Here is a 16,935-nt window from a genome sequence, read left to right as displayed (position 1 = left end):
AAGGCCATAGGATGGCGATGTTATATTTGAACATATGGGCCTGAGATGTGTACCTTCTTTATGAATTTTAGGTAGCCCGTAAATCCTCGGTGGTAATGCCATTGTTGTAATCATCTTGTTCCTTTCAGGCTTTGAAATAAGTCCCATTTTAAACAAGCCGTCGACTAAAAGATTATTTTTAGTTTGAAGTCTAGACGTAGGATCTTCCCTTTGTACTCTGTAAATGGTCAAGTTATTAAGTATATCGTTCATTTTATTATTGTAATCGGCAATTTCCATTGCCTTTGTCAGATGTTAGAATTCTAATGTTGTCATTTTACCTCAGAAATTTACGTGTTCGTTCCACTGTGTCCACTATTGCACGATCTATTGCACTTGGTTTGATTTTTGCTCTATATTCTTTTATTAATAGAGAAAACTTTGTGCGAGCTTCTTCTTGCTGCTCTTTGATTTTGTGTGTTTTTATCAGCTCTGCTCCATCCGCGATATATTTAAATATAGGAAAACTCTTGTTTTCAATAGGCAGCGCGAATTTTGGACCCTTAGCTAAGAGCGATTTTATGTCCGATGGGAAATCCACTTTCGTTTTGTTTATAAACCAATCTTGTTTATTGTCGACTAAAATGTTGCTCATTTTTTAGTCTCTCATATTTACTCTCTTGTTTTTTCTTTAATGTTGCTGTTAGCCCACTCGTTAAATAAATGTATGTAATTAGTTTTTTAAAGAAAACTTATTGTTATTTGTGATATATTGTTTCATTATAATTTTCATGTTGTTTTTTATTGTTAATAGTTACCCTGAGGACGATTACCGAAGGTAATCGAAATATATCGGTTATACAAGAACTTCTTGTGTTTTATTACACCTGACCTCGAGCCAGCTTAACTCACAGATATAAAACAAATATTTAAAAAAATGAAAAAATAAATATTTTTCAGTGGAATGCCACCAACACACATTAATTGTTTGTCTAATACACTAATACAACCTCAATTTAGGTGATCTCTTTCTGAAGACCACTGATATAAATCGAACCACATTCTATCCAATATCTTCACACAAACAAAAAGCCCCATCGAACCCCTACAACAAAGCAACGTCATATATCAAATAACCTGCAAAGGAAAAGAGAACGAGGAATGTAATAAGCTATACATCGGCACGACCCGAAAGTCACTGAAAGTACGACTAGCAGAGCACCAATCCGACATACAGAAAAACAAAATCACAACACACAACAACCAGTGGACACACAGCTGATCTGACAAACACAAAAATATTGGCAAAAATAAACGAGGGAGAGCGAGATACACTTTGGAAAGCTTACGAATATTACAACAAAGGAAAAACACAGTCAATAAAAAGGAAGACACAGCTGGCATTGCCTCTGCGTACCTACTATGCCTATAAGCACTTTAGTATGACAATGATACCCAATGCGCGCGGTACTAATAATTTGTTAATTTTTTAGTTAATAATATAAACAAATAATGTAAGTTTTTTTGTTTTTGTTTTTGTCATATGTAATGCAATGTCATAATGTAATGCAAAATATGTATAATGATTTTGTTGTTGAATATAGATCTCGCTCCTGAAGATGCTAGGGTGACTAGCGAAACGTCGAGCTGCGACAGTGAAGTAAAATTGTTTTATTTGGACTGAAAACCAAATAGGTCAAATAACCTACTTAACTCCAATAAAAAAATTAAATTTGACTTAAATTTTTTTTTTTTAAGTGGGCGCGGTCGTTCTCCGATTTTGCTAATTTTTATTAAGCATACATATAGTAATAGGAGTAAGGTTCTTGCAAATTGCATCATGATATCTTCAACGACTGCCAAATTACAGCTTGCAAAACTTTTAAATTACCTTCTTTTAAAAGTGGGCGGTGCCACGCCCATTGCCCAAAATTTTACTGATTTTCTATTCTGCGTCATAAGTTGAACTCACCTACCAAATTTCATCGCTTTATTCGTCTTTGGTAATGAATTATCGCACTTTTTCGGTTTTTCGATATCGAAAAGTGGGCGTGGTTATAGTCCGATATCGTTCATTTTAAATAGCGATCTGAGATGAGCGCCCAGGAACCTACATACCAAATTTCATCAAGATACCTCAAAATTTACTCAAGTTATCGTGTTAACGGACAGACTGACGGACGGACATGGCTCAATCAAATTTTTTTTCGATACTGATGATTTTGATATATGGAAGTCTATATCTATCTCGATTCCTTTATATATGTACAACCAACCGTTATCAATCAAAGTTAATATACTCTGTGGGCTATGCTCAACTGAGTATTATTAGCAAAATCGGATGACAAACACGCCCAGCTTTAAAAAAAATTTAAGTCAAATTTTAACAAAAAATTTAATATCTTTACATTATATAAGTAAATTATGCCAACATTCAACTCCAGTAATGATATGGTTCAACAAAATACAAATATAAAAGAAAATTCCAAAATGGGCGTGGCTTCGCCCTTTTTCATTAAATTTTTCTTTTAAAACACTCTTTAATATCTTTCGTTTCATACCCATGTCATACAAACACATTCCAGGGTTACCCTAAGTTCATTTTCCTACATGGTGATTCTCCCTTATTTTGTCTCCAAAGCTCTCACCTGAGTATGTAATGTTCGGTTACACCCGAACTTAGCCTTCCTTACTTGTTAAATTTGCAGAGTAATCACACTCTCCCCAACAATTCATTTCTCTCCTTTATCGGCAGTACTCTCGCCTCACTGTGTAGTTGATGTTCTGGGGAAATCCCGTGGCAGTTATGAGCGCGGTGTTGTGACAGCCTGAAGTTTCCTCCAGTATGTTTTCTTTTAGGCTCGGCGACTATATTGGGGACGCGTAGCATGCAAGCGACCGGTCAATAACTCTATAGATGGTTACGCGCGTTTCTTTATCCTTTTCCCAAGTGTTGCCGGGAATAGTCTTGAGGATTTTTTTGCGGCTGTGGACTTTATGTACAATTGCGGTTGGATGTTCGCCAAAACGTAGATCCTAATCGAACGTCACATCTGGTATTTTTGGATCTAAGACAGTCGGTAGAGTAATGCTATCGCCGTGAATATCCAATAAAGTCGATATTTTTAATGTCAATGTTGTAAAAAAGGTCGCCGATGATAAGTCTAGCGCTGCGAATACTGTTTTATGGTGGGGACCTTGATTCGTTCATGTCTTTTAATGCTCGTGGCATACCTCTTTGAGCTTAGACTTTTTTATTTGTTTATTCTGATATTTTCTCCTTATTATTATCTTAAACAAGACGCAGCTCATAGTAGACCCAACTTTTAATACTTTTGCTATGCTCTATGTTATATTCATGTTCAGAGCAATAACGAAGAGCTTGTACTGGAGTACCTCAACAAGCAGTACGGAAATGTAAAATTTACAATGGAAACCGAAAAAGACGGAGGAATCAACTATCTAGACCTAACGATAAATATTGGTAAAGTTGCCAAAAGATATAACTATGACATATATAGAAAGCCAACGGCTACCGACACAATAATACATAATACCTCAAATCACCCCCAACAGCATAAAAATGCAGTATTAAAGCATTTGGTACATAGACTTGAAAGAACACCTCTTACACAAGAGGCATATAAGAGAGGGCTTGAAATCATATATAACATTGCTGCAAACAACGGATATCAAAAAGCACTAGTAGATTAGTGCAGAAGGACGCATGGAGAACCAAAAATAAATAATGAAAAGGAAAATAATAACACCTGGACGACTATGACATATACTGGAAAAGCTATATATAAATTGGCAAAATTCTTTAAAAAATACAACATTAACACAGCATTCAAAACATCGAACAATCTAGGGCGAAAACTAAGAACTAACACTAACTCAGAGGATCCCTTTAGCAGCCTCGGCGTATACAAGCTTACCTGCGTATGGCAACATAGTTACATAAGACAAACAGGACGGCAAATAAGAACGAGGTTCAGAGAACAAATTACCGATTACAACAAAAATAAACACGGAATCCAAACATTATACCAGAGTCAACTTCGCGAATCACATGGTCGAAAATGAATGTTCCCCAGCAAGCATCAATAAAACAGTTAGGGTCCTTCACATACAAGCGAAAGGCCGACGTCTCAACGTACTCGAAAACATGGAAATATATAAACAGGAAACATTCGGCGGTAGAATAATAAACGAACAGATAAACACAATTTTTGACACAATATTCGAGCCTTTAGAACTTGTTTACAAGAAGCAAAATAATCATACAAGTACAACAGACAAACACCAAACAATTGATGCACCAAAACAACAAACCCACAAAGAAGGTCAAACGACTAAAATTAAAGACTTTTACCTGCCTCAGATCAGAACGAAAATCGACACTGATGATGGCACAACGCCGAAACCAGTTTGTCTCGAAACCAAATTTGACAAGGGATGACGGAAAATCGTTCCAATATACATCGTACAGAGTAATCTCAAAAAAGAAAACTACCTAACAGCAAAGCATTATCGATCACTTTTAAAAACTAAATGAACATTTAAAATTTTACAATACCAACTGTCAGTTACAGTGAGCCAATAAGGTAACTTTACGAATTTGCTATTAAAATGTTTTTTGTGATTGAACTCAACGTCTGGAACTCGGGGTTAAATACTATCATGTTTACCAATTTATGGTATTTTGGAGGTTTTGGCAATAGATTGCCTGCGGAAACGATGCATTCAAAAGCCGATTGGCGCGTCATAACTTCTCACATATGTAATTTCGGGGTGTCCATAGTTTATAAATTGTCAAGCAGCGGGCTTGGCTTTTATATATTCAGATATTTCAATGATTCCATCTTATGCAAACTCACAAATGCTTTTTGAAGCTCGCCAGTCTTGCAACCTCCAAAACTCGTATGGGAATTTGTTTTTTTGGCGAGCCTTCCTTATATGTATGGATATCTTTTTACTATAAATATTTGCATACCAGTAGGGCATTTTCAAAGCAAGTTATTGCTTTTTTTAATTTCATTTTAATTTTTTTTTTTCATTTACTAAAATATGAATTATATTCCTTTTAATTTTTCTTTAGAGCTCTGCCGATTCCAACTATTCACAGCCCTCATCCGAGCTGTCGCTTGACGATGAAAAAGACACGCTTCGGCGCGAAAGGGAAAGGCATGCCTTAAGCCAGCTAGAGAAGGCAAGGGTAAGAAATGTTATATAATATTAAAATAAAATGTTTTAAACTCTGAACAACTTCAGGCGAAGCCTGTAGCTTTTGCAGTCCGTACAAATGTTTCCTATGACGCTACAATCGATGATGACTCCCCAGTTCAAGGCAGCGCAGTATCTTTTGAAATAAGAGAATTTCTTCATATTAAGGAAAAGTACGATAACAACTGGTGGATTGGTAGGCTGGTTAAAGAAGGTTGTGACGTCGGATTTATACCAAGTCCAGTTAAACTGGAGCATATTCGCATGCAGGTAAGCTTGAATACTATGCTAGGTATGCACTATTCCTAAAACATCCTTTTATAAAGAATCAGACAAGACCTTCGAGACTGTACGGCCCAAAGGGATCCTCAACTACCAACTTAGGGGCTGGTCAAGCGGAACAAGTTCGGGGTAATACGCCACCCACACCTGGTATGTTAATATATAACACATGTATTCATTATGTTATAAAGATAAATCTACATCCCAATAGCTAAATTATCATCGCTACCAAGATACCCAGTTTATTATGATTTTTATTGCAAATAACTTATGAGTAGTTAAATTCGAGGTATTCTTGAACACATAGCATTATTCAGCAGCTCAACCTTAACATAAATTTTTAATTTATTTAATAATTTGGGAAAAATTTAAACAACGTGGCATCAGGACTAAAAAGGCGATATCTTTTTCTATTATACCTTGTTAATCTCTTCAAAGCCTTTTCTCCCGGGAGTGGGAATTGAAACCGAACTCCTACGATGGTTGAAATGTTACAAACGCATACAGCCACGTCATGCCTATTTCGAAGAGGAAAATTGTTGATTTCGTTAGATGAGCTAGTAAGTTTTCGTGGTCGAAAACAAGTTGCCTGGGAAACAAGTTAGACCGAATATCTGAAATTTGTGCGTTATTATTATTTAAATGAAAATAATTTTCGCAGTTCTTTATAAAAGGCTCGTTTCTTGATTTTTGAAAGGCGATAGCTACGCCAAATCTCAGATCCAATTAATTTTTTCGTATTTTTTCTGTAAGTTTGTGAGGACCCAAATCCACCGGCTTTGGGGCCCACACATTCGAACCTATATATTTGTCCAACTTATTGGAATATTTATAAATCGTTGAAATTCATATAAAATGTAATTTGTAAAACAATCAAATATATATGGGGTATTCCATCCCATTTCGACCAATATCGAACCGGACCCCTTTAGAATTGGCTGAAAGTTTTTCTTCTTTTTCTAGCTTACGAAACACGTTTTTCAGAATTTTTTCAAATTTTTTCATCCAACTCAAAAAAAGTTATGAATTTTTAAAAAAAACACCGTTTTTGTTTTCAATATGCTATAACTTTTTCAAAAATTGACCGTTTGGGATCTTTTTTATACCTTTCATGAAAATGAAATGGTATATTAATTTCGTCACGAAACCCAAAATTGTAAGTCCTTAAAGGAAAATAGATAGACCCACCATTAAGTATACCGAAATATTCAGGTTGAAGAGCTGAGTTGATTTAGCCATGTCCGTCTGTCGGTCTGTCTGTTTGTATGCAAACTAGTCCCTCAAATTTTTGAGATATCTTGATAAAATTTTGTGAGCGAGTGCATTTGGGTGTCCGATTAGACATTTGTCAGAACCGGCCGGATCGGACCCCTATAGCATATATCCTCCATACAACCGATTTTTCAGAAAAAGAGGATCTTTGTAATATCTTACTCAATTTAACAGATTGAAGCTTCAAACTTCACCATATACTTTCGTTATTGCACATATTGTTGCCTGCAAAAATTGATGAGATCGGTCGTATATATAGTATATATCCCCCACAACCGATTGGTCAGATAAGAAACTTTTTTTTAAGAGCTAGAGGCTTCAAATTTCAACGAATGCTTACGTATATAGCATATATTGTTGTCTGAAAAAATCATAAAGATAGGTGGTATATATAGTATATATATGGTGGTATATATAGTATATATATATATTTTCGAAATTTTAGCCCCATTTTAACAGCTAGAAGCTTCAACTTTCACCGAATGCTTACGTATATAGCATATATTGTTGTCTGAAAAAATCATAGAGATCGGTTGTATATATAGCATATATCTCATTCAACCGATTGTTCAGATAAGAAACTTTTCGCAATTTCTACCCCATTTTAACAGCTATAAGCTTCAAATTTCACCGATTGCTTACGTATATAGTATATATTATATATAGTATATATAGTATATATCAAATAGTTACGTTTAGGTCATATATTTGTGAAATACGTGATTCGTAGTCATAGTTTTTACATGCAGACCACAAAAAACGTGAAGCTTTGCATCCTCACACAAAGTACCTACCTATTTTTATACTCAGTTATATTAAGTTTGATTGGATAACGGTTGGTTGTACATATACAAAGGAATCGAGATAGATATAGACTTCCATATATCAAAATAATCAGGATCGAAAAAAAATTTGATTGAGCCATGTCCGTCCGTCCGTCCGTCCGTTAACACGATAACTTGAGTAAATTTTGAGGTATCTTGATGAAATTTGGTATGTAGGTTCCTGGGTACTCATCTCAGATCGCTATTTAAAATGAACGATATCGGACTATAACCACGCCCACTTTTTCGATATCGAAAATTTCGAAAAACCGAAAAATTGCGATAATTCATTACAAAAGAGAGATAAAGTGACGAAACTTGGTAGATGAGTTGAACTTATGACGCAGGATAGAATATTAGTAAAATTTTGGACAATGGGCGTGGCACCGCCCACTTTTAAAAGAAGGTAATTTAAAATTTTGCAAGCTGTAATTTGGCAGTCTTTGAAGATATCATGATGAAATTTAGCAGGAACATTACACGTATTACTATATGTACGCTTAATAAAAATTAGCAAAATCGGAGAAGGACCACGCCCACTTTAAAAAAAATTTTTTTTTAAAGTAAAATTTTAACAAAAAATTTAATATCTTTACAGTATATAAGTAAATTATGTCAACATTCAACTCCAGTAATGATATAGTGCAACAAAATACAAAAATAAAAGAAAATTTCAAAATGAGCGTGGCTCCGCCCTTTTTCATTTAATTTGTCTAGGATACTTTTAACGCCATAAGTCGAACAAAAATTAACCAATCCTTTTGAAATTTGGTAGGGGCATAGATTTTATGACGTTAACTCTTTTCTGTGAAAATGGGCGAAATCGGTTAATGCCACGCCCAGTTTTTATACACAGTCGTCCGTCTGTCCTTCCGCATGGCCGTTAACACGATAACTTGAGCAAAAATCGACATATCTTTAATGAACTTAGTTCACGTGCTTACTTGAACTCACTTTGTCTTGGTATGAAAAATGAACGAAATCCGACTATGACCACGCCCACTTTTTCGATATCGTAAATTACGAAAAATGAAAAAAATGCCATAATTCTATACCAAATACGTAAAAAGGGATGAAACATGGTAAGGTAATTGGATTGTTTTATTGAAGCGAAATATAACTTTAGAAAAAACTTTATAAAATGGTTGTGACACCTACCATATTAAGTAGAAGAAAATGAAAAAGTCTGCAGGGCGAAATAAAAAACCCTTAAATCTTGGAAGGTATTACATATATAAATAAATTAGCGGTATCCAACAGATGATGTTCTGGGTCACCCTGGTACATATTTTGGTCGATATCTGGAAAACGCATTCACATATACAACTACCACCACTCCCTTTTAAAACTCTCATTAATACCTTTAATTTGATACCCATATCGTACAAACTCATTCTAGAGTCACCCCTGGTCCACCTTTATGGCGATATCTCGAAAAGGCGTCCACCTATAGAACTAAGGCCCACTCCCTTTTAAAATACTCATTAACTCCTTTCGTTTGATACCCATATTGCACAAACGAATTCTAGAGTCACCCCTGGCCCACCTTTATGGCGATAACTCGAAACGGCGTCCACCTATGGAACTGAGGATTACTCCCTTTTAAAATACTCATTAACACCTTTCTTTTGATACCCATATTGCACAAACGAATTCTAGAGTCACCCCTGGCCCACCTTTATGGCGATATCTCGAAACGGCGTCCACCTATGGAACTAAGGATTACTCCCTTTTAAAATACTCATTAACACCTTTCTTTTGATACCCATATTGTACAAACAAATTCTAGAGTCGCCCCTGGTCCACCTTTATGGCGATATTTCAAAAATGCGACCACCTATACAACAACCACCACTCCCTTTTAAAACCCTCATTAATACCTTTATTTTGATACCCATATCGTACAAACACATTCTAGAGTCACCCCTGGTCCACATTTATGGCGATATTTCGAAACGGCGTCCACCTATAGAATTAAGGCCCACTCCCTTTTAAAATACTCATTAACACCTTTCGTTTGATGCCCATATTGTACAAACAAATTCTAGGGTCACCCCTGGTCCACCTTTATGGCGATATCTCGAAACGGCGTCCACCTATGGGGCTAAGGATTACTCCCTTTTAAAATACTTATTAACACCTTTCTTTTGATACCTATATTGAACAAACAAATTCTAGGGTCACCCCTGGTCCACCTTTATGGCGATATCTCGAAAAGGCGACCACCTATAAAACGAGGGCACACTCCCTTTTAAAAATACTCATTAACACCTTTCCTTTGATACCCATATCGTACAAACAAAATCTAGAGTCACCCCTGGTCCACCTTTATTGCGATACCTCGAAAAGGCGTCCACCTATAGAACTAAGGCCCACTCCCCGTTAAAAGACTCATTAACACCTTTCGTTTGATACCCATATTATACAAACGTATTCTAGAGTCACCCCTGGTCCACCTTAATGGCGATGCCTCGAAAAGGCATCCACCTATAGAACTAAGGCCCACTCACTTTTAAACCCCTCATTAATACCTTAAATTTGATACCCATATCGTACAAACACATTCTAGAGTCACCCCTGGTCCACCTTTATGGCGATATTTCGAGACGGCGTCCACCTATAGAACTAAGGCCCACTCCCTTTTAAAATACTCATTAACACCTTTCGTTTGATACCCATATTGTACAAACAAATTCTACGGTCACCCCTGGTCCACCTTTATGGAGATATCTCGAAACGGCATCCACCTATGGAACTAAGGATTACTCCCTTTTAAAATACTCATTAACACCTTTCATTTGATACCCATATCGTAAAAACAAATTCTAGAGTCAACCCTGATCCACCTTTATGGCGATATCCCTAAATGGCGTCCACCTATAGAACTATGGCCCACTCCCTCATGAAATACTCTTTAATGCCTTTCATTTGATACACATGTCATACAAACACATTCCAGGGTTTCCCTCGGTTCATTTTCCTACATGGTTATTTTCCCTTATGTTGTCACCATAGCTCTCAACTGAGTATGTAATGTTCGGGTACACCCGAACTTAACCTTCCTTACTTGTTTATTTTATATTTATCTTAAAAATCGTTTAGATATGTTCAAATTTCACCAAATGTTTACGCGTATAGCATATACTGTTGTCTGAAAAAATCATAGAGACCGGTGGTATATATAGTATATATCTCATACAACCGATTGTTGAGATAAGAAACTTTGCGCAATTTCTTCCCCATTTTAACATCTAGAAGCTTCAAATTTCACCAAATGCTTACGTGTATAGCATATATTGTTGTCTGAAAAAATCATTGAGATCGGTGGTATATATAGTATATATCTCATACAACCGATTGTTCAGATAAGAAACTTTGCGCAATTTCTGCCCCATTTTAACAGCTAGAAGCTTCAAATTTCACTAAATGATTACGTTTATAGCATATATTGTTGTCTGAAAAAATCATAGAGATCGGTGGTATATATATTATATACCCCATATAAACTGTATTTTTTGCCCCTTTTTTACGGCTAGAAGCTTCAAAATTCATCAAATTTCATCAAATAGTTACGTTTACGTCATGTATTGTTGAAATACGTGATTAGTAGTCATAGTTTTTACACGCAGGCCACAAAAAACCTGAAACTTTGCATCCTCACACAAAGTACCTACCTATTTTTATACCTTTCATGAAAATGAAATGGTATATTAATTTCGTCACGAAACCCAAAATTGTAAGTCCTTAAAGGAAAATAGATAGACCCACCATTAAGTATACCGAAATAATCAGGTTGAGTTGATTTAGCCATGTCCGTCTGTCCGTCTGTTATATACTTCATATAAACTGTCATTTTTGCCCCTTTTTTACGGCTAGAAGCTTCAAAATTCATCAAATTTCATCAAATAGTTACGTTTAGGTCATATATTTTTGAAATACGTGATTCGTAGTCATAGTTTTTACATGCAGACCACAAAAAACGTGAAGCTTTGCATCATCACACAAAGTACCTACCTATTTTTATACCTTTCATGACAATGAAATGGTATATTAATTTCGTCACGAAACCCAAAATTGTAAGTCCTTAAAGGAAAATAGATAGACCCATCATTAAGTATACAGAAATAATCAGGTTGAAGAGCTGAGTTGATTTAGCCATGTCCGTCTGTCTGTTTGTATGCAAACTAGTCCCTCAATTTTTGAGATATCTTGATAAAATTTGGTGAGCGGGTGTATTAGGGTGTCCGATTAGAAATTTGTCGGAACCGGCCGGATCGGACCCCTATAGCATATATCCTCCATACAACCGATTTTTCAGAAAAAGAGGATTTTTGTAATATCTTACTCAATTTAACAGATTGAAGCTTCAAACTTCACCATATACTTTCGTATATTGCACATATTGTTGCCTGAAAAAATTTATTCGGTCGTATATATAGTATATATCCCCCACAACCGATTTTTCAGATAAGAAACTTTTCGTAATTACTGCCCTATTTTAAGAGCTAGAGGCTTCAAATTTCAACGAATGCTTACGTATATAGCATATATTGTTGTCTGAAAAAATTAAAGTATATATATGGTGGTATATATAGTATATATATATATATTCGCAATTTTAGCCCCATTTTAACAGCTAGAAGCTTCAAATTTCACCGAATGCTTACGTATATAGCATATATTGTTGTCTGAAAAAATCATAGAGATCGGTTGTATATATAGTATATATCTCATACAACCGATTGTTCAGACAAGAAACTTTGCGCAACTTCTGCCCCGTTTTAACAGCTGGAAGCTTCAAATTTCACCAAATGCTTACGTATATAGCATATATATTTGTAAATCATAGATATCGGTGGTATATATATTATATACTTACTTATATACAACGCGACTTCTGTTGGCAGTGTGGCCGACCAGGCGTGTTGACGCGTGACTGCTGCCGAAGGCAGCCGGGAGATGGCCGGAGATCCCATTGATAGCGAGGGGTGGTGTCTCCAATGAAGAATCCTCGCGCACAACAAAAACACTTAGGCAGACCCAAGGGCGAATCTTGGCCGCAATTACACTGGAGGGACAAGAAATGATGGCATCGATCGATACGGGAGCGACGAGGGGCTTTGTTAACGAAAAGGTAGCCGCGAAGTTGGACACGCGGAAATTCAAAGATGTGGAGACACGAGTTGTGATGGACGATGGTAGAAAACAGAGGGTAATCCAAGCGGTGGAGGCAGAGATACAATTGCGCGAACAAAGGCATGCGAGTGAGCTATTAGTTTTACCTGGGCTAGTCGACAGCGTGGTGATTGGCACAGACTATCTGGCAAAGGCTAAGTTGGAGCTCAAGTGTGGCGGAGAAAAAATAGTATTACAAGTTGATTACCAGAAGCAGCCGGCGGCAACATGTACTACGATGGTAGACCAAGGAGATTACAAAGGTGTCAAGGAGATCGAGGGGCGTGAGCAAGAAGTCCCCCTAGCGGAGAACAGCATGGATTATATGGTGAGTACCTTTCTCAAACACGAGTTACAGATTTTTGAAGAGATGTCCGGCATCCCGAACATAGCCCCCCACAAGATAGTAATGCGAGATGATCGGCCGATAAAGCAGCGATATTTTCCAAAGAACCCAAAGATGCAAGAGATAATAAACAAGGAGATAGACGAGCTCATAGAGAAAGGCTGCATCGAGCCATCCCGTAGCCCACACATCGCGCCGATAGTTCTGGTCCGAAAGGAGAACGGCAAATGGAGACTCTGTGTCGACTATCGACAACTCAACGCTCGCTCAGTACCAGACGCTTACCCACTACCCCGAATACAGCACATTTTAGATAGATTACGCAGCGCGCGGTTTATAAGCAGCTTGGATCTCAGAAACGGTTATTGGCAAATCCCGATGGAGGAAAGTAGTAAGCAATTCACGGCATTTACGGAGCCCGGACGAGGATTGCATCAGTGGAAGGTGATGCCGTTTGGATTGCACTCTGCCCCGGCCACATTTCAGAGAGCACTCGATCGCTCGATCGAGTCATTGGCCCAGAGTTGGAACCACACGCGTTTGCCTACCTAAACGATATAATAAGAGAAGTTTTCGAGAGACTAAAACGAGTCAACTTAAGGACCAATCCGGAGAAATGTGAGTTTTTTAAGAAAATTTTAAAATATCTAGGTCACGTGGTCAGCGAAGAGGGTATTCATACGGATCTTGACAAAATCACCGCCATCAAGGAGCTAACGCCGCCACAGAACATATGAGAGTTAAGGCGATTCTTGGGGGTAGTTTCGTGGTACCCGACTTCACACGGGTGGCACACAGCGCAAGTGCAAGCCCCAATCCTGGATAACGAGATCCAGACGGCGATGAACTACGCTACAATATAGCCAGCCAATGCTATAACCTAATGACCGAATTTTGTATAACATTTCATTTCAGAATAAGGCCCAGATAGCGTGCGATTATCCCATAGAGAAAAGAAACATCAGGCGCAATACCCCTTCAGCGAACAATTATCAAGCGCCACAAAACACATACGTTAACACACATAAGCAGTAGAAATTGGCACACGCTACCCCATTGAAGCGGCGAAAGAGGACGTTCCACCGGAATGTAGATGGTCGTACTTATCGGGTGAGGATCACCAGGACAGGCCTGGTAACAGTAACTCTGCTTGCGGCAGGTGAGGAGAGAGTGCGAGGACACAAATCCACCGGCTTTGGGGCCCACACATTCGAACATATATATTTGTCCAACTTATTGGAATATTTATAAATCTTTGAAATTCATATAAAATTTAATTTTTTTAAATAATCTAATAGATATATATATATATATATATATATATAATATTAAATTTATACACATACATATCATTTAAAACACAAATATCCCCCATATATTTGAATTAACAAAATTGAATTTCCATACGCATAAAATATTGCATTTTGAATCACCCTAATATATATACAAACATTCATGAAAACATCTAATTACTTAAATAATTGTCGCTGCCCGCATAGGGTGAATATTTTGGTTGGGCATTACATTTTTTCACAGATATTCCATAGCCGGGTGGAATTCTAAAGAAAGGAAAACAACAATGGAAATACAGCAAGGCAATAAGCAGCAAAAGTTCAAAAACCCACTGACACAATGTTACACTAACAAAATACATTTAGCCCACAATATGATGCGCGCGGACATAGCATAAAGCAAAATGGAGAAGAACATTGTTAGTGCGTAGACAGCTGACAATGGGCGCACAGAAAAACCACCCAACGAATGCCCAGCTGAATACCTGCTGATCGATGCAATGCTAGCCAGCAGATGTTTGCATATGAGGGGGGAATTCCAGGCCGAAGGGGAAATTATCATATATATTAGAAAATATTATATTCACATAAGTAGATAAAATACTGTTAGAAAATGTCAGTAAATTATGTACTAAGGTATAATGAGGATTTGTTAGTGTAAAGCAGTGGTCTTCAGAAAGAGATCTCCTAAATTGAGGTTGTATTAGTGTATTAGAGAAAAAATTAATATGTGTTGATGGAATTCCACTTAAAAATTTTATTTTTAATTTTTTAAAATTTTTTTTTTTTAATTTTTTTTAATCATTCGAATGTACTTTTAAACAAAAAACAAGCCTGCACTGAAAAAAACTTTTGTTTTAAGGATGGTTCTTTTAAATTTTGGTTATACTATTTAAGGTTTTGTAATCAAAATAAAATTTGCCTGCACGGTTTTTCTAAAAAAATAAACAAAGCTGTTTAATATTTTTTAATGTATCATTAATAATTCAAGTTTATGTTTTGTGATTTTTTTAATTCTTTTATATATGTATTTGTTTATATTTTTTTTTGTAGTTTTTGTTTTTTTAATTTTTTTTTTAATAAACATACTATCTCGAATAATCCAACTAAAGTATTTGAGAGCAAAGCAATGTTAATGTTTTTTTTTGGTTTTTGTTTTTTATATTTTTTTATTTGTTTTTAATTTTGTACTTTTTTTGTGTTTTATTTATTTTTTTTAATGTTGGATAACGCATAGTTAGATTTTATGGTGTATGGTTCTGTGACCAAATTAAAATTAAAATGCTTCCTGCATGCTAAAAATATTTTGTTTTTTAATAATAACACAGATATTGTGGAGTCAAAAAGCGTTTTCTTTGACCGTAAAACTGTTCCAAAAAACCAACGAAGAAGAAATAAATGGGCTGTGCAATTAACAAGCAGAAAGAAAATAAATTTCGCGTAGATGAAACGCCACGTCTTGGTGGTCAACAGCATAGTACAGGTCTACAAGTAGGATATGTAGCAGCACGCACATACACAGCCACGCTCACCTGATAAAATGCTTGTTCTTGTTCGTTTTTTTTTTTTTGTGGATGCTATTTGGCACTGTTGCTCTTCTTGAGTAGCTGAGTGTAGTAGCTGCTAACGAAAACTGCGTAAAATTTTTATCGTAAAATTACAAAGAAATGTCCTTGTTTACTTTCAAACGAGCACTTAATTACATCCCTCTTTAAAATCCATATGTTTTGGACAATATTAATTAACAAATTGTGATACTTTATTACCGGGGACGATTGCTAAAACACGACCAAAACCGTCGGGGGAGGTATTAATAGACTCGTTTTTGCCTCGCTTCCAATAATTCGAATACTTTTTCGCCTTTCGACTATTGATAACAGGACAAAACGCGTTTTTTCATTTCTCTTTCCACATTTTTGGACGGGTTATTGCATTCAACCTCGGTTTCAAACTGTTTTTCGCGGAGAACTTTTGAACGGGTAGAAAAACTTAGCACCCGTGTTTATATTCTTAATACTGGAATAACTACGCGTCCTCAGATATCCCAATTCAAGACTTTTGTATAATTTTCTGTAGGAACCATATAGGTGCACTACATTTTCATACTAAATTCGTTCAAAAAATTTACCATCACAGCAACCCATATCTGATATTCCGCTCCTTTTTTTGTTTCCATGCGTCGCTTCCAACGACACCAACTCCGGTAATTTTGCCACTTCGTTCATTGTCAAACGCATGTTCCACGCAGGTTCCACTGAGTTCCACAATAGTTTGACACTGACCGAAGTGTCAGCTGTTAGTTAGGCAGGGTGTCCCAACCAATGACCCAACATCCCGGCCTCGTTGAAAGGATTTTCAAATCGGTAGTTTTGCGATCTTGTGAATTGGGCGACGACATGTTCCTTTCAGAGTGCGTAGGTTTACCACTCTAACTCGCCCATCCCTTCCTGGTATTGTGTCTATAACACGACCTATCAGCCATCGTTGCGGGGGTACATTATCCTCATGTATTAGAACCATTGTGTCTTTAGCGATATTC

General features: G+C 36.6%; 1 protein-coding gene across 6 annotated transcripts in view; it reads left to right on the top strand.

Moving 5' to 3' along the window:
* Positions 1-16,935, top strand: part of Ca-beta (Ca2+-channel-protein-beta-subunit) — a 1,568,477-nt gene that overhangs the window by 498,385 nt on the left and 1,053,157 nt on the right. For 5 of the 6 annotated variants that reach the window (XM_067766221.1, XM_067766223.1, XM_067766218.1 and 2 more), the window contains 3 exons: positions 5,081-5,197; positions 5,254-5,475; positions 5,532-5,637. In XM_067766221.1, the coding sequence (XP_067622322.1) occupies positions 5,081-5,197; positions 5,254-5,475; positions 5,532-5,637 (445 nt within the window). The remainder of the gene's footprint in view (positions 1-5,080; positions 5,198-5,253; positions 5,476-5,531; positions 5,638-16,935) is intronic. The other variant, XM_067766220.1, reaches the window with a different exon arrangement.

Source organism: Eurosta solidaginis, chromosome 2, assembly GCF_040869045.1.
Source record: "Eurosta solidaginis isolate ZX-2024a chromosome 2, ASM4086904v1, whole genome shotgun sequence".
Taxonomy (NCBI): domain Eukaryota; kingdom Metazoa; phylum Arthropoda; class Insecta; order Diptera; family Tephritidae; genus Eurosta; species Eurosta solidaginis.
This window is presented reverse-complemented; position numbering and strand designations above follow the sequence as displayed.